Genomic DNA, 26,820 nt, shown 5'->3' on the forward strand with positions numbered 1-26,820 from the left:
CAGGCACAATTAATAATATATTAGTTCGGCATAAAAGTTGCTGTCACGACATCGAACAATAAATTAAAATTCGTAAAATAAATTAAAATTATTAATTAAACGAATCTTTATAAAGAAACGCAAGTATACCAAATTTGGCCCAATCGAACTCCAGGAAATGATATCATAATCGAATGCCATGAAATGGTATCGTAATATGGTACTATATTACGGTACCACTTTATATACATCATAGTACAATCATATTACAATGTAACCGAAGATACGTAGTATACCAAGTTTAATCCCAATCGAACGCCATGTAAGTAATATAGTACTATATTATGGTACCAGTTGATATGCTTCATGGTACCATAATAATGCATTGCCATCAAAAATACGCAAGTATATATCAAATATGAGCTCAATCGAACGCCAGGAAATGGTATTGAAATATGGTACTATATTAAGGTACCACTTTATATGCATCATAGTACCATCATATTACAATGTAACCGAAGATACGTAGTATACCAAGTTTAAGTCCAATCGAACGCCAGGAAATGGTATCGTAATATGGTACCTCTTGATACTCCATGGTACCATAATATTACAATATCACCGAAGATACATAGTATCCCAAATTTAAGCCCAATCGAACGCCATGTACATAATATGGTACTATATTATAGTACCAGTTGATATGCTTCATGGTACCATAATAATGCAATGTCATCAAAAATACGAAAGTATATATCAAATATGAGCTCAATCGAACGTCAGGAAATGGTATTGAAATATGGTACTATTTTAAGGTACCACTTTATATGCATCATAGTACCATCATATTACAATGTCACCGAAAATACGTAGTATACCAAGTTTAAGCCCTATTGCCGCCATGTACCTAATATTGCTATGTCATCAAATATGGTACTATAGAAAGTACCACTTTATATGCTCCATGGTACCATGATATTACAATGTCACTGAAGATATAATATATCAAGTTTAAGCCCAATCGAACGCCATGTGTCGTAATATGGTACTATATTATAGTATCACTTGATATGCTTCATGGTACCATAATATTGTAATGTCATGAAAAATAGCATATATCAAATACCGTATGATACCGAAAAAAACGGCGTCCAGTTGGCTGGAAAAGGACGATCGATGACATTTCCCATATAAATTTATATATAAAATGACAGCTATATTAATTTCATAGCCATCGCTAACGCCGTTTTTTCCCGATTATACGATATGAACTTGGTATAAACACAATCGAACGTCAGGAAGTGGTATTATAATAGTAGAACAATACTTATTATGTATATTGTCGCCGAATTACAATGAAAATTCTGGATTCAATTATACAATCAAACGTCAGGAAGTGATTGTAATTTAGCTCATAAGATTTAATTCGAACTAACATGGCAAATTGAAAAAAACAGCTCTGATCTATTTTAATATGTTTAAATGATGTAGCAAATTTGAAGGTAGGCTTTATCAGGTAGTATTACGATATGAATTACACAATGGTAACACTGCACAAAATTCCTTTAAATTTTGTTTGTAGAAAACTGTTTTCTTTTAAATTTATTGCCCTCTATTATGTAGTAGCGAAACTACCGCATCAAAATATCTGATTTGGAGACAGGCGTAAAAGCCTGTCTCCTTTTGCTAGCTACAATTTTATACATGTAACGAGGCTTCTGTTGCGTAGCTAGATATTCTGTGCTCTAACGGACAAACGAAGCACTTTTGTATAAAGGTAAATTATGTTCAATTAACTTATTTTGATCCAAAAAATACGTAGTTGTTCTATAGTCACGGAATATTGGAACTTCCTGTATATTTTGTAGGTCTAGTTTGGAAAAGTAAATTCTCCATTTTTTTTTCACAGAAACTATGCAATGTAGCGTTTTTTACAAGAGACAAAAATGTAGTAAATACTAGAGGGGTCATTTTACGAAAAGAAAATCTGCCCTCGCTGGAGCTGGAAAATATCTATACTAAAATGTTTATATGGGTGGGAGTAGTTTTCACCTTTCCCATACTTTTTTCTTGATTTTTGTGGAAGCCTCAAATGTTAAAGCACTTAGCAAAATATAGACACCCAAAATCTCATTCCCATCAGAATAACGATTCTTAAAATACCTGAACAAATGTGTTTATTTTTTAAAAGTTTGATGCCCTCTAGCGGACAAACGCAGCACTTCTGTATAGAGGTAAATTGTGTCCAATGAACTTATTTTGATTCCAAAATACGTAGTTTTATGTCCACGAAATATTGGGACACCCTGTATATGTAGTTCTTTAAAAGCCGATAGAGAAAAGTTAATGTTTTAATCTATTTTGAGAATTATAAAAAGATGTTAAATAGCAAAAATTTTAGGGAATGTTAAATATTACACAATTTAAAATTACTTTAGAGGATACAGAGGGTGCCTCAAAAGTTATAAGGGTAATTTAATATTTAACATAATATATCTTTCTTTAAATGTGATACATTTTTATTTATTTTTTTTTATACATTTTTTTTGTTTATTTTATAGTAGAGACATTACTTTCAATTTTTAAATTACCTTTTTAGCCCACCCAACTGGATGTAACAAGGGAGAGTCTTCGTGACACCAAAATCCCATATCTTCTTGCGGCAGATCGTAGTACTTAACGTTTAACCGTTTTCCAACAATTTTGTGAACAACGGCCACCTTAACTTGGGAAATATGATTTTTATCTACTACTTCCAGATTCAAGCCAACGTCAAACCTATAAGAAAAAAATACAGGTGGTTTAAAACACTGAAATGGTCTCTAAACATTTTTTTGTTATAGTGGATTTTCTCATCTATACTGTTGATTAAAGAAATAAGAAGATGCGCAACCTTATGGGCGATTTCGTGGCAAAAAATGTCCGAGATGTAGCTGGCGTTACCATTATATGTCCGAGATTTAGTGTAGCTCTGCGCCGCTGCGCGCTGATTACAGTCGAATTGAACTACAGTCGTTTTCTCGTTTACAGCGCAGCGTAAAGAATATTGTACCGTAGTTCTGCTTTCAGTCGGCAGAGTGGGTTGTTGCCGGAGACAGTATTGCCAGAACTACGGATTAATCCGTAGATTTACGGATTTTGGGTACAGTACGTTAATAATACGAATTTTCTATCATTAAACTATTTAATATAATAAGATTAAACAAAGAACGGCATCAAAGTTGGCTTGGGAATGAAGATCGCTGTTATTTCATATGTAAAATAATATGGTAAATGCTAATAGTCGCCATTTCCAAGCCAACTACACAACTTTTAAATAAAATAATTTTATTTTTCTTATTTACTGTATGTTCAACACGAATAAATTTTCAATAAATAAACGTGGATTTTTCATCCAAAGGTATGTCAAACGTATTACAGATACTACACATTTTAATATGGCAATACTGTCGCTTTCCACAACGTCTTTGATATACCTTCGCTAGCCGAATTAAAGAAAATGAGTGTTTTATGCGTTGGCCGCAGAACGAGTAGAGGCTCCACCGTACAACACTCAGTACTTTTATAAACTCCTAAACTGTCTCAAAGATTTTGTTTGTAACAAGGTCTCTTAAAGCCGTTTTACAGTTCTATCTTCACAACTCTTTCAATCAACGTCTATACTTTTTGAGATAGAAATCGTAATTAATATCTAATAGATATCAGTACTTTTATGAACTCCTAAACTGTCTCAAAGGTTTTATTTGTAACAAGGTCTCTTAAGACCGTTTTACAGTTCGCAGTTATACTTGCATGCAAGAAAAGTTGTACCAACTTTTCCTTCAATTCGTGCGCATTCTGACATTCCGACATTTTTTGCAAATAATAGATCCGGGCCTATAATTTCCCAATTTCGTTAAGGTTGGACATTCCGTATGAAACAAAAATGTGCAAATTAAATGCGGCAAAAACAGAATTTCTGTTACTTTCATTGCATTCAAGTAAATTGCCTGTGAAATGGCCTCTAAAAAAGTCAAAGTAACCAGTCTCCAGTAAATTTTACATGATAGTTATTTTGAGCCCAGTAAGACACCCATTTGCATTACCCTCACGCATTAAAAATCGTCGTGAAATCTCGTGAGATGCGTCCAAAGAGTTTACCAAGTTTTTATCTGTCGCAACTCGTCATTAGGAACTGGTAAATCTTCAAAATACTGTAGTATATTCTTCCAAAGAGTTATAGAAATATACAAGTTGTAAAGATAAAGAAATTCGAGTTGTAGAAATAAAAATACCTAGTCAGATTGTAAAAAACAAATTAGTTGCAAAAAATATTCAAGTTAAGGGAGTCTGAGATAAGAGAAATTCTACTGTAGTATGAGAACATCATGCTTATATCTTCTGTGTGAGAGGGGGGTTAATCACCGCAACATTACAGATATATTGTGATACTTATATCTTACCTGGACTTAAGACTTTCACTAGCTTTGTTACTGTAACTTGACGGCAACGTTCTGGCACCCGTCAGTCTTTTTCTTAAAAAGTCCTTCCAATCACTGTATTTATCTTCTATAGTCTTTGGAGGGATTAATGGTTTGCCTCTCGTCGCACACCAACCAACAGGATGAACCTGTCAGTTTTACAGAATTATAATATTACAATATCACCATTAAAAATATCCAAGGTCTCTTGTAAAGTTAAAAGCTTGATAAATTAGAAAACACTGTCAAAATGTATAAACTTTGCTATTATATTAATATTTGTGCTTCTTATATTTTAACTTATATTATTAATATGTAACAAGGATTTAGAGATTAATAAGTACACGAGTGTACTCATTTTTGATTGGTCGATTATATAAATGGACAATCACTAAAAAAATAAACGTACCTGATTAGAAACCAAACTGACCCAAAAATCTTTGGTATCATTAGCACCAAAACCTTCATACCGCAACTGTGCCTTGTATCCAACAATGCGCATGACTGTAGCTACCCAAAAGGAATCAGGAAAGGCGTCTGATACGTTATCGCAGTCCGTGTTTTCTACTTCAACCTGCAAATTCCACACAATTTTTTTAATTTATAATTAAAGTGCTGTAAAAGTATTTCTGTCATGTATTTCTTCGCTGTACCCAAGGACTGTATATATTCTACAGGATTGTTGGATCTCGTCAAATCGCCGCTGTCGAGTCGCCGTGGAATGCTACGTCACGCGCTGACCAGCGCTCCACAGTGCGGCGGATGGTTATTCTAGCGGGACAAAATCTCAAGAGCAATGTTTGGGACATAAAATCTAAGAACGTAGCAAATGGTCTAATATATAGCAACTATATGGTTAAATTTATTTATTTATTAACAACTTAATTTATTAATAAATAAATACAGGATAATAAAACTATGATATTATTCGTACATGACACACAAAAACCGTATTGTAAACTATTACCAAATACATAAACTTATGATATCAAAAAACTCTTTAGCAGTTTTTTTTTTATTTAATTTGTAATCTTGTGACACCCTCTATAATTTATTTTATAAAAATATATTTTATTTTGAAAATAATAAATAAGATAGATATTTTAATTTTAATGTTAACACTCGGTAATTGTAAATTCATATATAGTAAGTATCTAAGACAATTTTTTAAACTCAGTGTCTTTTGATGGAGTTGTTTTGTTTTTATACTATCCGATTGAAATGAATCTTTTTGGGCATTCATCTGTTAAGCTTGAACTCCCTGTGACTGTAACTACCTGTGTTGGTAACTATTGGTAACTCAAAAGATCTACATCATTCAATATATCGATATTTGAAAAAAAAAGTGAAAGTTTGATATCTGCAGAACAAAGGCAGGAAGGATTTTAACAAATAATACACGTACAGTAGAAAAGTACATACCTTTAGCAATCTTCAACATAATTTGGCTTTCTAATAAAATGTATGAGCACTTGTAAATATTTTGTTTTCGTATGATCTCTGCCTTGCTGAGCAGAAAACGACCAAATTTGGTTGATAAAAGTGTATCGAAATACAAAGAATATTCATGCATTTTTGTATCAATTGGAATGTCTACTATTTATTCTTATCAGTACACATTTTTTGGCTTATTTCTAACCAAACACTTTTGTCCCGCTAAATTTATCTTCCAACGCACTGTGCGCTCGTCCGTCAAATGCAAAAATAACTGCCACTGTCTAAAATCTTTAGCGCCAACTTCAACTCGGTCAGTAGATGACGTAAAAAAACTGACAGTGCAGGAAGATAGGAGTCGAACTATCCTTATCTCTGTAGTATCCTTGGCTGTACTGACTATACTCTGATTTTTTGTCGGGTAAGATTTCGACAGACGATGACAGAAGAAAAGCAGATGACGTCCCATACCAATTTATTTATTTTAGTAAAAAAAAATAATATTTTTTAAGTTAACTATGGATGGGTTTAGATATAAATCCGTCATGCGTCGTCTCTTGTTTTTTATTGGTTTTATTTCAAAAATGACAGATCATATTTCAATTTTATTGGTTTGACGGAACGATGAACGACAAACGGACGCCGATACGTATGAACTGACCTTTAGATTTTTGAGACTTGTCAAAGTCTTGCCAAATTATAGGTTATAATTTTGTGTCAACTTATGTCAAATATCTGCGTTTTGGAAGATGATGCATTTTGATTCGTGTTATTATGTGTGTTTTGTGTCTTTTGAAGTCAAGTGGAGGAAAAATCGAGGGAAAATTAACTGTAGACCCAGAGCACAGTTTATAGTTAATACTCGCTGCCCAGGCAGAAAGTCGTCGTAGATAAGTGCATCTTATATATGCTACAAGGATCGTACTAAACATATACCACTGGAGTAGCTGTAAAATATCGACATCACACGTTAGGTAAATAATGGATTTTAGTACTGCAGAAAAATAATGTCAAAAGGTACTGGTTTAAAAAAATTAAGATTAAAGTTAATTAATCAACGTTTAAGGTATAAAATTTGGTAAGTGTTATTATTAATAAAATAGTTTGTTTTATTTATTCCTGTGGAATATTACAAATTTGTATTTGTACATAAGTTATATTGATAATATAATAATAAATGCGGGAAGTTTCTTGAAGCTGAAAGTAAGAAATAGTTCTTTTTTATATTTTTTTTTGTAAGTGGTGTTTTGTCCTTGTTTGTTTTGTATTAGCACATACCGTTTTTTTAAATAAAATAACTCGATTACATTTTTTCAGTTTTATACAGTTTTTTTTCACAATATTTTGAAGTAATCGCTTATCAGTAAAATTTTAAATATATTAATTTTTTGCTATGCGTTCCAGTTGTACCAACTTGTTTCTTTGTAAAACTACTTTGAAATTAAAATGACAGACACATCTATCACTGTCAAGGATCTTGTCGTTGGACAGACTATATACAGGGTGAGTTTCCTACGATGTTCTGTATGGGTATCTCGGAAACTACTGGACATAGAGAGTCGGTTAAATGGGGAAAGAATTGCAGTTTTGTGGGGTCATAAATATGCGCCTTTCAGATTTTTTATTTATTTCGAAGAAAACAAATTTCGGCTATTTTAAAAATTGTCCCTAACTCCATTATAAGCTATTTTAGACAAAAAGTTTTCAGATAAAAGTTGTAGATAATCACATCCTTTATGAGACTGTGCCCTCAGTTTTCCTCTAAAGCCTGTCATTTTTGACATATGACACAAACATATGTTTTTTTAAATGGAAACCATAGTTGGCCATGACTACATAAAAAGCGCCATTTTCTAAGCTTTTCAGCGATATAAGCTATAATATGTTTTCTTCGAAAAATTACAGAGTTATAGCCAGTTCTTATAATTTTTAAACAATTTCACTTAGTTAGCCATGGAAACAAGTTTAATCGTCTTTGCTCTCAGAAATGTGAAGCTGTCACATCCAAATTTTGTAAATTAAAATAAACAAAAATAGTAAATATGAATTTTTCAAATGAAGAAAAGCGTGTAGATACTCCCGCATCAATAGAGTGGTGCCAACATGACTTTTATTACGACCCCCCCTTCATAATGAAAGATATGTTAAAAATTATTTACATCATAATTATGCAAACTCAGGAATAGAAAGAGGTGGACCAATTGCATGGGCCTTCTCGATCACCTGACCTATCTAGTTTAGATTTTTTTTATGCGGTATGGTTAACAATAAGGTTTACAAAAGAATTTGTGAATTAAGAGAGGCAGTCGAAGTGGCGATGACGGTACGAGAGAAGTATAATTAAGTCCACCGGTCCTTCTACGAGAATAGGTAGTAATTCAGTTTTAAAAAGATGCAACTCAAAACAATGGCGGATTTTCTAAAATAACTTAAAGTGTATGCAGTGATATTATTTTTTAAGTTTTAGTTTGTGTAATGTAAATTGTAAGAAACCGTTTAGTAATCTATTCTAACTTTTTATAAGTTTTATAAATCATAATAGAATAAGAATACCATGCAATCCAATTGAAATTAATCAAGAAAGATCAGAATTGGCTATAACTAAATGTAACTTTTCTAACATGTCTTGAAACCCGTTCTCTAACAAACGTAACATTCACCAGTTAACGTATCCTTGAAAATGTATGGTCAAGAAAAGTTGAACCAATAAATCCTACACGCTTTTCTTCATTTGAAAAATTCATTTTTACAATTTTTGCTTATTTTAATTTACAAAGTTTGGATGTGACAGCTTCACATTTCCGAGAGCAAAGACGATTAAACTTGTTTCCATGGCTAACTAAGTAAAATTGTTTAAAAATTATAAAAATTGGCTATAACTCAGTAATTTTTCGAAGAAAACATATTTTAACTTATATCGCTGAAAAGCTTAAAAAATGGCGCTTTTTATGAAGTCATGGCCAACTATGTTTTCCATTTAAAAAAACATGTTTGTGTCATATGTCAAAAATGACAGGCTTTAGAAGAAAACGGAGGGCACAGTCTCATTAAGGATGTGATGATCTTCAACTTTTATCTGAAAACTTTTTGTCTAAAACAGCTTATAATAGAGTTAGGGACAATTTTTAAAATAGCCGAAATTTGTTTTTTTCGAAATATCTAGTAAGCCATAAACTTTTTCAAAAATCTGAAAGGCGCATATTTATGACCCCACAAAACTGCAATTCTTTCCCCATTTAACCGACTCTCTATCTCCAGTAGTTTCCGAGATACCCATAGAGAACATCACCTGAAGACATTACACTGGTCTGCATGAAAATCGGCAATGACACAATTCTTACCGATTCTTATGTAAATATCCTCCTGAATCGAAATATGAACTGCGTTTTTCCCCCATCAAGCCCCGTTTTTGGGGAGTCCCCCTACATATTTTTAATTAGTAGTGGGAACTATCGAATGAATACTATCGAAACATTCGATAGTTGCAATTCATTCGAATAATTCGATAGCTAGTAAGAAAACATTCGTTGAAAACTATTCGAATAAAAATTATCGAATAGATGCGTCATCTGCCTTGAAATATTGTATTCTAGTAATTCGGCAGCAAAAACCATTCATTTATAAAATTCATTCATTTATGAAATTCATTTATTCGTCAGGATCGAATATAATAAAATATTAACTGAATTTTAGTTAGTTAGCGACGTAGGTTTCTTTCCGAGAAACCCGACAGCGGTCGGTGGCAATGCTATGAAAGAAGCCGGCATCTTTGATTTTTTGCGGAGTCCGATAAAGATAAGGACACATTATTTTTTTTTATTGAGGTGCTAGTATTTACACAGAAAATACATCATGAAGGGCGCTGTTGCCATATAGTGGTATTAGTTGATATGAGCAAGGAATATTATTGTTTGGCTTTACTTAGTTAGGGATAGTATGTCTATATATTTTGCATTTTTTTTTATTAATATTCTGTTGTTACACTGCAATAATACTTGTTATTTTGGATGTAGGAAAATTATTTTTAATGTTTTTAAGCAAAGACTGGTTTAATAAATAATAATAACAGTAATAATTTGTTATACTTATTAACAACAAAATTTAAAATCATTTAATATAAACATTTTTTTAGGTAGTAGCAAAATATAAACAACAAATTAGATTCAAGTCAAAATTATTTATATTAGATCCTATTTATAAATAATATAGTCTCTAAATTTTTTGTGGCAACATTGGTTTATTAAATAATAATAATTACAGAACTAATTTGTTATATTAACAACAAATTTTAAAATCATGAAATATAAACATTTATTAATTTTCTAAGCATGCAGTGTATTGGAAGAAAAATATAAATAAAAAATTAGAAATCAAAATTATTTATATTAGGTGCTTCATATTACTATTTAAAATTTACTTTAAAATATAAATTAAATATTTCTTCGCAAAAAACTAATGTAAGAGAATTAGCATAAACAAAATACAAACATCGCTAACTTTTTTTTAAATTGGCCCGTTTAAAACGTTCAATTTAATTTTCACACCCCATAGTTTGAGTTCGATAACCCCATTTACTTAACCACATTACTTAAATATGATTATTAAGTTCAACTAATTTATATTATTCAAACATCTAAAATAAAAATATGTATTTTTAAAATTAATTGTAAGTTCATCTCGTCTCTCTTAAAAATTGTGACTTCTCAAAATTTCCCATTATAAAATAAACCATATACCACATAAAATTAAATCACTAAAAGATCGGGCTACGGAAAATCATACAAATTTTCGGAAAAATTTTGACCACCTGCACACGCACACAATGGTCAATTAAAAAAAAAACTACTATTTTAGTATTTTAAATATTTTAATAAACGCAAAAATAGCACAGTATTTATACGGCGAAGTTATAAAAATTTGAAAGAATTAATAATGCACTGACGCACACAAAAATCAAACGAATACTAAATTTCATTTATCCAAAGACTTCGATCACAGAATATCTAGCTTGCGTAGCTAGATATTCTGTGCTTCGATAGTCGTGGCTCAACGATAACCATTTAGTCGCACGGCGAGGTAGTCACATATGCGTTAGTATACAAATGAATGAATGATTTTATTCGAATAAAACCATTCGATAGTTGAAATCATTCATTCAGTAACCATTCGATAGTTCCCATCGCTATTTTTAATGCTTTCGATTTTCGGAGATGAAAAGGGTTATTTTGGCCTCCACAATGTTATCTCTGACCCAAGTATCATTTTTGAGCACATTTTAGGTAATGTTTCTAATAACTGTGTCTCTGTTTCTTGATACAAAATGGAAACAGTATGCCACAAATACGAAACATTTTCGAAACCTATATATTTTATATGGCTTTATTACATGTGTTTCTGATGTGGTGGCACTAAGCGTTTCCTGAAATATTTCGATGCGAAATCAGAACTTTTAGAGGAAATGTTTCAGAACTGAGGGTATACATGACAAGCGAGAACCAGAAAGGTAGAGATCTTTTTATTTATTATTTTTTTATAGCTAAAATAATTATTTTCACCCCTTCAAATTAAATCATATCCACAAATATGATAAAAATAAAGAAGGAACGCTCTCATGAAAATGGGTGGCAGAAGAGAACGGAAGCAATATTTGGATTCTAATTTTACATAAGAATCAGCAGGAATGGTAGGTACCAGGGCTCAATAAAAAAATATTTTTGCAGACCAGTTTTATTAATTATAATCTGATATTTTCTTACCTTCATTCCGACCATGATGTTTTCCCAAACATCGGCCATCGGTGCATGTTTGAAACAAGTAACGGGAGCTGCTACGAAGTATCTGTCGCTTAATTGTGAATCCCAATTAAACGAATTTGCTAGTTCGGAAGGCTTTCTCCGAACCAACGGAATCGTATCGTCTACTGGCGGCATGGTAGGTTTTGGAATTTGTGGCAACCTGTAAATAAAGTTAAATTTAATAGAAACAAGTTAAAAAGGTCGTTCACAAGGCGAAGGACCTACCTATTAAAATTAAGATCTCATACTTGGAGAGAATTTTTTTTGAGATGTCTACGAACCTTTTTTTCAGAGTATAAAGTGAAAAAAAATAGTCGATTTTTTGACCCACCTTACTGGACATATAAAATAACCATAATTGTTATTTTAGAATTTAGAAGAATTAATACAATCAATATTATTTAACGGTTAAAATGATAAAGTGAAAGTGTGCGCTTATTTACAAATTATTATTAAAATGTAAGCAACACATTAAAATTCTAAAAAAGAGTTAATTTTAAAAAATTATTAGAAAAGTTAGATGTTTAAAACATTTAAGTACGTTTTGTTCCATGAAAAAACAGTTTTAATTGTTTTAATTTATTTTTAAATAAGTATAATGAATAATAATAATTATTATTCAAATTAAAAACAAAACACAAATAAGTATAATATACATGTAAATATATAATAAGAATTTTAATATTCTCACCTATCGATAATGTCCTATATACATAAAACATATTAGTAATCTTGAAAAGACACAAAAACAATTTTCACAATGAGTTCTATAAGAATATTTGCAAACTAACGGCACATTACCTACTTCTACATGTAATATCAATTCTATCAAATTTCGCAAAACTCGAGAAAGTAGTAAAAAGAAAATTTCACGTATTGGTATATGGTATAAAAAGTACACAACAGCCGGCGACACTACAGGAGACATTTTGTGCAAACGACTCCTATTTTTACGCATAGGTATTATCACATATTATTTAAATGATGTTATCAATTTTAAAGATTTAATTTAGGACATGTACTACTTTAAGTCTAAGTACAATTATTGATAAGCAAAAAATTAACAATTTGAAATATAAATAAAGCGCGAATTAATTGTTTTTATAATGTTGACAAGATTAACACAACTATACTAATTAAAATAAAACATGTCTTTTAATAATAATAACATGCTTTATTGTCTAACAGATTAAAAAATCCAATTACAAGACAATATTAACTAGGTTCATCTCTCTCTCTCTTCAGTCCCGACCCCCATTAGGGAGTGTAGTGGTCAGCGTAACATCATGGATGATTTTTCTCCATGCGCCTCTGTCTTTTGTCATCTCGATGACATCGTGCATTGGCTTGCTACAGCTAGTCGTGATCTGGTCTATCCATCGAGTTGGAGAGCGGCCACGTGGTCTACGTCCCTCCACCTTGCCTTGAATTATGAGTCTTTCCATATTGTCCGGACTTTTCCTCATTATATGTCCAAAATATTTTAGTTGTTTTAGTCGGATTTTACAGGAAAGCCTGTTAGTAATATTAAGTTCATTTATAATGGAAACGTTTGTACGGCGTTCAGTCCATGGGATACGGAGCATACGTCTATAACAATACATCTCGGTAGCATCGATCTTCTTACGTTCCGCCTGCCTAAGAGTCCACGATTCGCAGCCATACGTCAATATTGGGAGTACCAAACAGTTGACTAGCCGGTTTTTGGTGGCTCTTGAAATCTGGCGGTCTTTCCAGATCTTGGTCAGTCTCCCAACAACTACCTTTGCCATGTTGCACCTACGCTTCACCTCTTCTTCCGATGTGCCTGTATTTGTCAATAGTGATCCCAGGTATACGTATGACTTAACGACTTCAAAGCGGTCGATATGACTTATATTTGGATGGTTGTTATGTTGCCTATCAACTATCATAATTTTGGTTTTTTGCGTATTTAGTTCCAGACCGACCGATTTACTAAATTGATTAACTCTTCTTGACTGTTAGCGAGTAGTGCTGTATCATCTGCAAAGCGTAGATTATTTATTTTTTGGCCATTTATTGAAATGCCTCCTTCCCATGTTTCTAGCGACCTGCTCATTCATGTACTCTCCGTATATGTTAAATAGTTGAGGAGACAATATACACCCCTGTCTGACTCCTTGTTCGAGGGAAAATTCCTTTGAAGCTGAATCCAGTATTCTAACTGATCCTGTAGTGTGCTGATACAACTGAATGATAAGTGAAATAAGGTGTTGCGGTACCCCCACTTCCTTTAAGATTTTCCACAGGTGATGCCATCTGGCTTTATCGAAAGCTTTTTTATAGTCTACGAAACAAATATAAAGAGGGATGTTGAATTTCCTTGCTTTCTCTATGATTTGGCGCATATTCAGAAGATGTTCCCGAGTGCCTCTGCTCTTGGTGAAACCTGCTTGTTCTGCTGGAATTTCTCTTTCTAGAAAAGCTTTCAGTCTTTCATTTATAATTTGCAACATTACTTTACTGGCATGTGAGATGAGGGAAATTGTACGATAGTTGCTGCACTTATGTATGCTCCCTTTCTTGTGGAGAGTGACAATGGTGGAGTGTGTCCATTCGTCGGGCCATTCTCCTGTGTGCCATATTTTATTACAGATCAGATGAAGCATTTCTAATCCAGGTTCTTTAACGGCTTTTATTATTTCTGCTGTCATTAGGTCTGAACCTGGTGCTTTATGGTATTTTAATTTGTTTATGGCCAATTCAACTTCACTTTTAAGGAGTCCGGTTCTTTCTCTGAATTTTCGTGGTGGTCGACATAGTTATATTCTTCACTGTCTTTGTATAAATCTTCGCAATATGATCTCCCACCTCAATAATATCTTCTTTTTGGTTCTTAAAGTTCCATTTTGATCTTCGATTGCCCAATTTCTGGCTTTAAAGTCCCTGGTAATATATTTTATTTTTTTGAAGAGGTCTCTTGGTTGGTTATTTAGACTGTGTCCCTCGATTTCTTTGCATATATCAGAATAAAATTGTTGTTTGTCTCTTCTTGCTCCTTGCTTTATTGCCTTATTCAGGTATTTTAGTTCTTCTTTCTCTAGGTTTTTACTAATACTAATATTGGTATAATTTGCTAAGTTGTTCCATAGGAAGCAAGAACGGTATATGGGTGTTTCTGCTGCAGATTTGATGTCGCCAATGGCTGATAAAATTCACACTGTCGAGTATTAGCAATCGGAACTGCGGAAGTTTACTTTGTTTAACAATTAAGTACATTCTATCAAGTTGTTGCACAGTTTAAATATGAAACTTAAGTTATTTTGTATTCTGCACCTCTCAAGAGAATAATCGTATATCTCATATAAAAATACATAATTAATTCAATAATAATTGGCTTTATAAAAATTATATAGCTTTACAGGTAATTTGCACGGAAGAATACTACTAGATTCAAACTGTACCAATGTTAATATTTAACGCGGGATGGGTTGCATCCTTAGGTACTAGTCAGACTTGAGTAGTATTCGAATACTCGGTATTCTGAATCCTATTCAGAATACTTTTGACTGGTATTCGAATACTATTCGAATACATTTGTGTAATTGGTATTCGACTGAATACTTTTTTGGTTTTTGAATCCCAGTATTCAAATCCTGTATTCGAATCCCGGTATTCGAATCCTGTATTGGAATCCCGGTATTCGAATCCTGTTTGATTTTGTTTATGAATATTGCGTTACGCTTTACGCAACTTAAGCTTGTTAAAACACGTTCGCGGGGGTTGCGGACGGTTCTCAATTCGCGATGCCGACAATCGGGTTAAATTTAATCATGGCCAAATCGTGAGACGAGACGGGTCGCTTAAGGATCACGATTAGATATTACGTGTGCACTTGTGCAGTATCGCCATTCTAGGTATTTTATTATAAATTTTAATACCTGTTATAAGTTTTTTTCGTTTTCCTGTTATTACCGATTCTGAACCGTCCTAGAACTCTGCAGCGCATGCGCAAATGAAATAATGTCTTCATATTTCCTCCTGCGCATACGCATCACAGTTCTAGGACGGTTCAGAATCGGTAATAACAGGAAAACGAAAACGATGTTAATTTGTGTGTGATACCGTGATACCAGACAAAGTACCGGGTGGCCAACTAAGAATGGACGCCGGCTGTATCTCAGAAACTACTTATCGTATAACTTTGGGAAAAAAATTCTAATAAGTAAATCGAGAGAAATCGCTGGAAATTATTTTCAAGTTCGAAAAATATCCGCTAGGGGGCGTTTCTCTGATAGCCAATCAGAAAACAGGGTTTTTCTCAAAAATATGCAGGTGAACAAGTATTTTAAATATTACTACTGTAATCATCAAGAAATCTGTAATTTTTATGATATAGAATGTTTTGCTCTATCTCATAAAATAAAGTAGTGGGGGAAGGTTAAACTAGCTTTTATTAAAATAAGGATAACTCTGGTTTGGGTTAACCGATTTAAATAAACTAGGGCTGGTTTAAAACAGCTTTTCTTCCTTAATGATATTCAGTATAAATTTTGTTTCCATAATATTTTTCGTGGTAGCTAGAGGGCGCTGTTTGACATCATAACAGATATTGCGCTTTTCCATAAGAAATTTAAATAGGAAGCTATATTTCTCTTTGCACAGTTAAATAGAGCACAAACTTTCCAAAATATCAGCATCTTGTCTCTAATCGGAGATATTAAGAGAAAAAATCATGTTAGGCTGCCGCTTAGAAAAAAAATATGGTCTAAAAATTCGAGTAGTAGGCTAGGAAACAAAAAGAGTTAAATTGGTTATGTCAAAATATCATTTTTTTTTCCAATTGTTACCTTATTGTGTTTCATAGTTTTATAACTTAAGCACATAAATAAAAATCATGTTTAAAGTACGGATATGTTTTTTTTGTTGGAATATTCAAAAAGTATTCATATTTAAATGAATCCAGGTATTCAAATACAGCGGTATTCGAATTTTTTTTTATATTCGAATCTTAAGTATTTGAACACAATTTAGAATACAGTATTCAGGATTCATATTCGAATACCGGATTTCAGTATTCGACCCAAGTCTGGTACTAGCGGGTGTTAGTTGTTTCTATGTCGCAAGAAAAATTTGCCAATTGTTCAACGTCCCATTATGCAACCTCGAATGTACAGCTAAAATAACACCTCCTCCTCTTGTCACACTCATTGCATCCAAGTCCCGATCCTTCCGGTATACCCCGTAGATGTCTGTGAACAGTTCACTATCGAAACTCCAGGCTGGATCCGTGACTCCGAAACCGCAACAATGTCATACAGCCCCGAGGAAACCGACAACAAGAACACATGCGTTTAGTGTTAAGTCCACACACATTCTGGTAAATTGCTCGAACACTTAATTGTGGGTACGTAGAGCTGAATCCGTTTAGGTGTTCCGTTGATGTATCTTATCGTTTTACTCGTGCAGCCATTCATCTTCATAATATTTAAGTCTTCTCTCAATTTCTTAAGATTTGATTGCAGCATCTTAGTTAAATCTGTTTTGAAATAGGGGCCTGAGTAGTTCTCTAGAGAGTAAGTGCATCTTCAGCTGAACTAAGCATAACTATAACAGGTCTTATTTTATTGTTGTTATATGTTCCGATTCTAAACCCTTTGATATTAACCTTATTTATTTGAGCATGGTTATTTATGGCCTTAATGAGTTGTAATCCTCCTCGTTTCTTTCTTCTTTGGTTTGCCTACGAGATTCAGGAACATTGAAAGCTATAAGATTCGACTCTCTGTTCGGCTGACAGGGCATTACTATTGGTGTTGTAGTCTCTTTCAAGTTGATTCAACTTATTCCACATGGCCTGGTTTTCCTCTTTTAATCTTTGGTTTTCTTCTAAAACCAAACTAATATTGCTCTTAATGTCAGTAAGGGTCTTTTCAATCTCGATTTTAAAAGGCAAGAAGTATTTACAAAAAAGAGCTCCCATTTTGTCAATATCAGTTTTATTATTTGTTTCGACATCTTGCTCATTGACTATAATACTAACTTCAGCACTAAGACAAATGGAACAGACCCATTTATAGAGTGTTTCTTAGACGTAGAGGCCAATTTTGTAAACTCCTCATTTGTAAGGTCTGTGCACTGCATGTGTATCCAACAATCAAAGTGGTTACATTTTATTGCTGTAGAATTTGTTCGAATATTCTCATCGCATACTTTGCATTTATCAACAGGAGCCATTTTTAATAATTATTTTTCATTATTTAGTAATATATTAGATGGAAAAAGTTAATAGAAACTCTGCTACACTATTTAAAAAATTAATTTATTATATATTAATTAAATAAAAAAAAATTACGAATTTTAACGATATTGCATAAAATAGTCAGTCTTAGCTTTAAATATTTGATTACAGTTGGGAGGTGGTGGATTACCTTCGGTGTTACAACAGCAAAATAAAACACTAATTCGCCACAATACACCAAAACACTTTTATTTTTGCACCGGACGCGCGTTTCGCTAACCGTACTATTATGAGCAGGTTTGAAGTAGAGGCTAAAAATCAGTTTATTTTCCAAGAGTATGGTTTAGGCACCGTTTAGGTACGTAGATGACATATTTGCCGTCTTTGACACACATTCTGACAACATAGATAATTTTATTTCTAAATTAAATAAATTCGTTTTCCTTCCATTAAATTTACCTATGAAATTGAGAACAACGATAATATTAACATCTCTAGATGTATTAGTTATTAGAAATAATTGCCTGGAATTTGATATGTATAGGTTGGTATAGGCTATTTTAAATTTCTTAGTTTGGAGACTACTTAGTTTTCTACTTACCAACGAAAGATATGAATTAGAAAGAAATTACATTAGGAATGTAGCTGAGTGCAATGGATATTCTCTTTCAATTTGATATAATAATTAGAAAACGTAGGTATAACTTTGCGATATCTGCAAATTCGAAAACCGTTTGATAGAGAGTTATCCTGTGATTTAAAAAGGATTTTTAAGACTGTCAATAATTATAAACTTATGTATAGTGCTAATAATAAATTACAACAATTATTAGGTAATCCTAAAGATAAAACACCTCCACTGGAAAGGTCAGGTTTTATAAAATTTCATGTAAAAATTGTAATCAGAAATATGTTGGGCAAACTAGATGATCAATATTAACTGTATATTTAAAGACTGGATTAATCTTGTGTTGCTCAACATATTGTTCATAAAGAACACTGTATATAATAATTTAAAATTAATTAAATAAGTCTCAAATTACAGGCAATTAGATGCATATGAGAGCATCAAAATTAATAAATGTAAAGATACTATGAATAGAGACAATGGTCCAAATCTTTCCAGTTCTCTGTTCCTATTGCTCTAGTTTCTAGTAATTAATTGTTACGCTAAGTTGGTTTTGTCTCGCTTGGTTAGTTTTGTCACGCTTATTCGGTGCCAACGGAGCGCCTATATAAACGCTTAATTTGTAGATATTGGTTTAGTTTTAATCATCTATCTACTACGTTTTAATCATCTACTACGATGATGCTAACATGGTTAACGAAACGCGCGTAGAATGCAAAAAAGCGTTTTGGTGTATTGACACAAATTACCTATAACAGATGCGAAAGAAAGCGACTGCATCGGAAACCGCTCGGCAAACCCGACACGCCTATTGAGTGGTGTAAATACACCAGTCGTTTAGTCCGGAAACCGATGCTGTGTCGTATTCGCTTGCTGGAATGACATAGTGCGTGGTTATATGTTTCTTTTTAAAAACGCGTGTAGGATTTTTGTTGAACCTTTGAACTGTTATTTCTAAGTTTTGGTAATTTGTATATCTTATTTAAAATAGGATGCAAATGTGTTTATTTATAAGGAAAAAAAAGATATTTATAGTATAAAAAATTAATTTATTTAACAAAATTTAATTAAAAATGTGACAAAATAGTTACCTTTCTATTGGTTCTATCGGACTTTTTTCGACTATATAAATCTTTATTTGTAAACTTTAATACATCAAATATTTTCAATCTAATAAATCATTTAATGATGTAAATAAGAGGAAATTTCTCACATGCGTGGTCAAATTTTATAGTTTTCATTCTATCAAACAGCCTCTGAGAAATGTTTTCAACTCAAAATGTTTTTAATTATGTTTGACTACATCATTAAAAAGGGTCTTCAAATACATCAATGTGATATTTGTCTAAAATTTGCAAAAGAATCCGAATCTCTGGATAACTCGAAATTATTTACCCATTTAAAAGCCTTTGATCATGAAAGTGGAAAAATTTGTTCATTTTATTTACAGGCTGGAAAAATTACTTATATTAAATTTTAATGAGTTTTGCACTGAAGAAAACATTCAGAGGCTGTTTGATATAATGAAAACTATAGAATTTGACCACCCATGTGAGAAATTTCCTCTTATTTACATCATTAAATTATTTATTAGATTGAAAATATTTTATGCATTAAAGTTTACAAAAATAAAGATTTATATAGTCGAAAAAGTCCGATAGAACCAATAGAAATGTAACTATTTTGTCACATCTTTAATTAAATTTTGTTAAATAAATTAATTTTTTATACTATAAATATCTTTTTTTTTCTAATCTCCTACGAGCTGATATAATATGACGAGCAATCTATTAAATTACTGTGAGATTATACAGAAAAGTCCACAGACTTCGAGACAGGAAAATCAAGTCCATTTAGCGTGTGTCCAAATTTTGACAAGTTTTCAAAAACGACAGTTTTGTTTAGAATGACGTTTAATTTCACCTGACTTCTCGGTGAATGATTTCTTTTTATGAAGGTACATAAAATCTAAAATTTACGGCCATGAAGAAATTCAAAACTTGGAGCAGTTAAGGCAGAAAATATTTAATGCCTTTGGCACTGTCACTCCTGATATGTTATCCAATGTGAGGAGGGGATTTTATGCGTTCGTTTGTTATTGTTTAATGCAAGAGGGAGGCACTTTTGAACAATTTTTGTAATTTTTTAAATTTCATTATCCTGTTTTTTTACCGTTTACCCATTACCTACCTTGACGAACATGGGAAAACGAAGGTCCTTTTCAGGACCACAAATATTTTGATTGAGAAAATTGATAACTTTTTTTGGATTAAAAAACAAAAGTTGTAATACCAATTTAAAAGTGTTTTAGCAGTTTTAATACACACTATGATATAAAATTTATTATTATTATAATGTACATTATTAATACTATTGTTCATTCGAAATGGCATTAAGGCCCAATTGCAACAATGATTTAAATTTTTCTTAAAGATAAGTAGAGCTTAGAATGAGCTGTATTTATATTTACTTTAATATTCACCTTAAATGAGGGAATTTGACTGATACAATTTTTGAATTTGAATTGTTTTTAATGATACTAACAATTTTAGTTCAATTTTTAATAAAATTTATTTAATATTAATAGAAATCCAAGAGATTTGAAACCTCTTTTAGCGATTTATAACATTCTCAAATGAATTACAGGTGCCCTTATTTTCTATGAAAATCACACAGCTTTTTTCATAGTCGCTGCAGTTGCTATAGCTATAAAAAACTAATTTTTTAAGGTGTAAAAATTGCGACACACGCTAAATGGACTTGATTTTTCGTATGTCTCGAAGTCTGTGGACCTTTTTGTAGGCCTCGATATTGGTGCAGATTATTTTCACCCAAACAAATAATAACTCAAACTATACATTGATGCGGATTGTCTACGAACTCTTTCTGAAGGTCACAGAAACCTGAACGCGTAATTCGGTGTTCTTTCGCATCTGTTATAGGTAATTTGTGGTATTGAGGTGAATTATTGCTTAAATATTTGTCTTAGACATACTTAGATTCCATCCCTAAAATAGAACACCCGATATAATCAGGGATGTGTTGGAAATGAAGACCGCTATCATTTTGTAGGTAACATTATATGGGGAATTTCAAGGATCAACTGGGCGACTACTACCAAGTCACCTGGATGACTGTTACTGCTACTGTCATCTGATCGGTAAAAAAGACGGTAAGTTGGTTTGAAAATGACAGCGATCGTCAGTTTCAAGGAAGTACAGGATGATGCCCTCGACGTTTCGAACCGATGCCTCTAAATGGACGAAATCATCGGGATTTTTCTTAATTATGAGTCAACTGGAACCAAACTACGCGTGGATAGAGGTACCCGAATGGAGTCCTCGGAGACCAGATCTTCCGACCTTAATAACACAATTTTTTTAGTTTAATTGGTTCTCCTTTACGTTTATATTAAAACTTATAGAATGTGTATTAAGATCAACTACCTAGATATTTTTTATTTTATTTTAGGAAATAGACAAAGGGCAAAGATGGATAATTAATAAACTGAACTTCAGAAAAAAAATTGAGTAATGCAGAAGAACATACGTATATTAGACAAAATTTGAGGACATTTTCTATTAATAAACTGTAATCGAAATAATTTTGCTTCAATTTTTGAAAAATTTTAAAATGGGACATTAATAACAACGTTACAAAAATTACAAGAAATTTTCTATCAATTTTCAAATTTTTCAAAATTTTGATTTGCTTATCTAAACATTTTAGTTTTATTTGTTATCTTTTTTAATAATGTTTTCTTCAACATTCACTGCAAATACACCAAAATATACCTAACCAATTCTTTTCTGAAAATGGCTGAAGCAAAAACAAAGTTCCTAGTATGATAATGAAACGTGAAATAAGTAGAAAGAGAAGGAGTGGTAAACCGAGAACCAAATGGAAAAAGGATGTTGAAGAGAACTTGAGAAGGATAAGAGTGAATGGGTGGAGAATAAAAGCGAAAGACAGAAATAAATGGAGAAAGATAACCAATGAAGCCATGCATGAGCCTTTTAGGCTTTTAGAGCTACTATACAGGGTGGTCCAAATTTTATTCCGGAAACTTCTGCAGCATATTCTGCAGATAAAAATAAGTAAAAAAGTTCTTATAAATGTATATCCTAAAATGCTTAGTTTTGGAGATACAGGGTGTGGAAGTTTAATTTTTATTTCGATTTTTTCCAAATAATTTCTGAACTAATGTCAATATTTGGATGAAATTTGGTGTCTGGGAGTTTTTTGATATGAGAAATTAGATTTTGATGTCAATATGACCCCAATTTTTAGAGGGCGACATCTACATAATATTTAATTGGTTTGAAGAGTCATAACTCTTCGATCCTTACTTGTATAAAACTACTAAGTAAAAAAATATACATTTACGACGTTTTTAACGTAAAAAAGGTCTCTTAATAAAAATCGCTACGAGTAATACTTCTCGAGATATTTGAAATCGAAATTATCAATACCTGTCATCATTGGCATAAATTAAACATGCTGACTAAATAGTTAATAGACTGAAATCATAAATTTGAAATGTTTTTGTGCCAATCAATCATCATTTTTTCGAAGAAAATTTTATGATTAAGTTAAAAAAATAAAAATTTCCCAAAATTATAATTTCAGTCAAATAACTATCTACTAAACATTGTTTATTTTTTGTCAATAATGACATGTATTGACTAGTTCCCTTCTAAATATCTCGAGAAGGGTTGCTCTTAACGATTTTTACCAAGAGACATTTTTTACGTAAAAAATTACGAAAATGTATATTTTTTTATTCAGTAGTTCTATACAGGTACGGATAAAAAGTTATTACTCTTCAAAACAGTTAAAACACATGTAGGTGGCGCCCTCAAATGTACATCAAAATCAAATTTGTCATGTCAAAAAAATAGCAGATACCAATTTTGATCCAAATATTGACGTTATTAAGCATTTTAGAACATACATTTATACAAACTTTTTTACTTATTTTTATCTACAGAATATGCCGCCGAAGTTTCCGGAATACACTTCGGACCACCCTGAATATAATTCTTTTCATTTTCAATTTTGAAGAGTCATTCTCCAAAATAAAAATTGTTCCACATCACATTACTTACCTTGAGTCAATGTAAGAATCCGAAAAATCATCTTCATACTGCAAACTAAATCGGTACTTAGCAAACTGATGCTTAGCTTCAGGCGTATCAGGATTGGACTGAGGCAAAGGTTCCGGTATTAGACCACTATAACCTCTAGCACAAGCCATAGAACAAAACCGTCGTTCTCTTGTATAAAAAGCGTGCTTTACACCAATCGCACCACATTTCTCACAAACAGCTGCAAAAATGAATTAAGTTTTAGTAATGTAAATCTTGATCAACATAGTACCCAACCAAATATTAATGAAATCAATTAGTATCAATAGAGTAATTTTTTGGAGAATATTACCAATAAAACAATAAAGATTAATAGTATTAAAGTATTTTAATTCTTACCAATTCCATCTTTCTGAATAGGTATGACCGATGGATCTGTATTCCCTTGATATGCAATTGGCGTTTTCAAAACTAAACCTGGATGCTTAACTGGTTTAATTTTTCTTGTGGGACAAGGCAATGTTTGCGTGGCAGTGGTTATCATATATACAGGTTGAGAATTATCATCCTCGAGGTAGCTTGAATCATTGCTTTCATTTTTCATATCAATGTAATGCATCATATCGTAGCTCTCTACCGTATCCTAAAAATACATATGATTGAACAACAGTTTGACTTAATAGTTATTATTCTCTGAACGGTACTATGATTATATAGAAGGCAAAACTTACAACTTGGGAGCTGTGCATAGTACTATGGAGATCGTCCATTGATTGGCTTGACATGCTATGATGGGAAGGTGTATAATAAACATTATCCTGATGATCCAGAAGTAGTTCGTTGTTTTCATTAGGCATAAGACCTATGGGTACTTCTCCAACTGCTTGTTGGGAGCCCATCCATACCATTCCCATTTCAGCCATACCTGGCATAGTATTATATACTATAACGGAAATTTCAGATATAAATTATGTTCTAAATTAACAATCTTTGTGAAAAGATCGTTAAGCCTTACTTGAAAATATCTTAAAATATACCTAATAGATAACTGATGTCATTTCTAAAGGAAAACCATTTTTTTTATTTTCCAGGAGACTAGAATCAATAAAACCAACAAAATTATCGTTTGTAATTATAGAAATAGAGCAAATTTAAGCATACATTAGGTCTAAAATTAAAACTCAACTATGGTATAATTATGAAAAAAGTATAAAAAACAACCATCAATTCAATAGGGTGTTTGCAAACAAAAGGAAATATTTTCTACAAATTGTACCGTAAAAGCAACGTACCATTCATTTTAGAAATTAACTAAAAGTCTGCCAATTCCGCGAAAAAACAAAAAAATAACATTTTCAGTGAGAATTTATTTAATTTCAAGAAAGACCTACACGATTCACGGATCCCACAATTTTCAATTTCAACGAGGCTGTCAAAATCTGTCAAATAAAATCAAACTTATAAAGCTCCAGTGTCGCCAACATTCTTTAAATTTAGGTTGTTTCTTTAATAATTTTCCTTGTTTAATTTTATATTTCTTTAATCAAAACTGTGATCAACAGATGTAGAAACTAACAAAACAAGAAAATGTATTAAAAAGATTGGTATAAATAAATTATGTACACATGTTTTAAAAAGGTTCATTTCTTCGATTTGTAATAAAATAGTTTTCACTGGTATTGTTTATTTGAAAAAGGAAACTTCATCCCTTCGACCCTAGATGGCGATACTATTCTTTTCCTTGGCTCAGAAAAAATTTAATATTTTTAAGACATTAAATTATTAAAATCAAAGATTAAAATGATATTAAATGCTTTTAAAGTTCCTATTTATTCAAGTACCTATATGTTTGGTACTTCTGTCTATAACAACTTGTTGTTCTGGACGTAATATATGATTTCATAATGAATTCACAGGTATTTTTTTGGTATGTTAAAGGAAAGGAATTAGTTTAAAATAACATTTATTATACTATATACAACTATTTAAACAAATCTAGAAGCAATACCCAATATTTTCGTATAATCAGCTCCTTTATTATGCGTTTTTTCTTTCATAATAGTTCGTAGAATTGTTGGAATAGGCACATGTATTCTAGTTCCTAGTGGTGTGCCGCTATCATCTATTAACACTATGTTATTACTATCAAATTTAGGCACTTTTGGTTTTTGATTTTGTTTCAAACCTACAAGTATACCTTTTTTCTTTTCGCCCTTAATGGCTACAAGAACTCTGTCACCTACAATGAATGTTAATGTCAATATTAGTACTTGAAATTTTACCATGTTTTTTTTTATACCTATTTTCCCAATTCCAGTTTTATTATAAACGTGAATACATTTCGGGGGCTTTCCTTCTGCCATAGCTTGTTTTCCAATTTCACTATTATCCACTACTCGTAGCTTGGTCATTTTTTGAATTTCACATTTTACAGAAGACGTGTGCAGATTGTATTGTGACCTTCCAAATATTTTCGAAGACTGAAAAATTAAGTTCCTTGTTATCATATTGATACTTAAGTTGTATTATCTGTTTGTTTTTTCTCAAATACCCATTCTATATTCTATAAATTTGAAATCGAATTTTAAGGTTAGGTTAGAGAATAAATTAGTTCACTTTATAATAGATAGAGGGCAATGTAGCGAGAATTATGAAACATTTATTTTCTTGACAAATTTAATTTGGCCTCTGGATGCTCGAGGGCGCCACAATCGTAGAATGCAGGCGGCAATAAAAATATTTGACTTCAGAGGCGTACATAATTTTAACAATGTTAAAAAAATATTCTATAGTATTTTTAATACCCATTTAGAATAACACCATCCTTATTTATTATTAATAAATCAGTTGAAACAAAAAATTACCAACAAAAATGAACGTCGATTACTAATAATTTGTTAGATGTCACGTTTTTGAAGTTACGTTTCATGTTAATGTCATAACGCAAAATAAGATATAAAAATGCGATATTCTGATGAATCCAAAAAACTTATGCTTAATGTAGTAAACTATTTTCAAAACGATTTAGGATCTCGATTTAAGGCAATTCAAAAAGCGTCCGAAGCACTAAAAGTCCCAGAATGCACATTATATAATCTAGAAAAACCAAACAGAGCTACAGATTTCGAATTTAGAAGAAATATGTCTGCAAGCGTTTCCCGGAGCAAAATCCGAATTACAAAGAATACCCTACATTGTTTGAGGGAAGTAATTTACAAAATGTATGCGCGAAAGG

The 26,820-nt window shown here is 31.9% G+C and overlaps 2 protein-coding genes across 5 annotated transcripts in view; both read right to left on the bottom strand.

Annotated features, from left to right (window-relative positions):
• LOC115881445 (polycomb protein Sfmbt) overlaps positions 1-25,013 on the bottom strand; it is a 56,822-nt gene extending 31,809 nt beyond the window's left edge. For 2 of the 4 annotated variants that reach the window (XM_030898929.1, XM_030898922.1), the window contains exons 1-8: positions 24,878-25,013; positions 24,317-24,528; positions 23,985-24,228; positions 23,607-23,826; positions 11,630-11,828; positions 4,849-5,013; positions 4,422-4,588; positions 2,571-2,757 (exon numbers count right to left, since the gene is read on the bottom strand). In XM_030898929.1, coding sequence (XP_030754789.1) covers positions 2,571-2,757; positions 4,422-4,588; positions 4,849-5,013; positions 11,630-11,828; positions 23,607-23,826; positions 23,985-24,228; positions 24,317-24,528; positions 24,878-24,884 — 1,401 coding nt within the window. In that variant the 5' untranslated portion in view covers positions 24,885-25,013. Of the gene's footprint in view, positions 1-2,570; positions 2,758-4,421; positions 4,589-4,848; positions 5,014-11,629; positions 11,829-23,606; positions 23,827-23,984; positions 24,229-24,316; positions 24,529-24,622; positions 24,681-24,877 lie in introns of all 4 variants that reach the window. The other 2 variants (XM_030898938.1, XM_030898946.1) reach the window with 2 other exon arrangements.
• A 518-nt stretch (positions 25,014-25,531) lies between these two features.
• Positions 25,532-26,201, bottom strand: LOC115881472 (39S ribosomal protein L14, mitochondrial). Its single transcript, XM_030898958.1, has 2 exons — positions 25,885-26,201; positions 25,532-25,824 (listed from the first exon to the last, which is right to left on the bottom strand). Exons 1-2 carry the CDS (start codon positions 26,090-26,092, stop codon positions 25,571-25,573), a joined length of 462 nt encoding a protein of 153 aa, XP_030754818.1. The 5' UTR covers positions 26,093-26,201; the 3' UTR covers positions 25,532-25,570.
• Positions 26,202-26,820: the final 619 nt, after the last annotated feature.

Source organism: Sitophilus oryzae, unplaced genomic scaffold, assembly GCF_002938485.1.
Source record: "Sitophilus oryzae breed Bouriz unplaced genomic scaffold, Soryzae_2.0 scaffold_1110_pilon_pilon, whole genome shotgun sequence".
In the NCBI taxonomy this organism is placed as follows: domain Eukaryota; kingdom Metazoa; phylum Arthropoda; class Insecta; order Coleoptera; family Curculionidae; genus Sitophilus; species Sitophilus oryzae.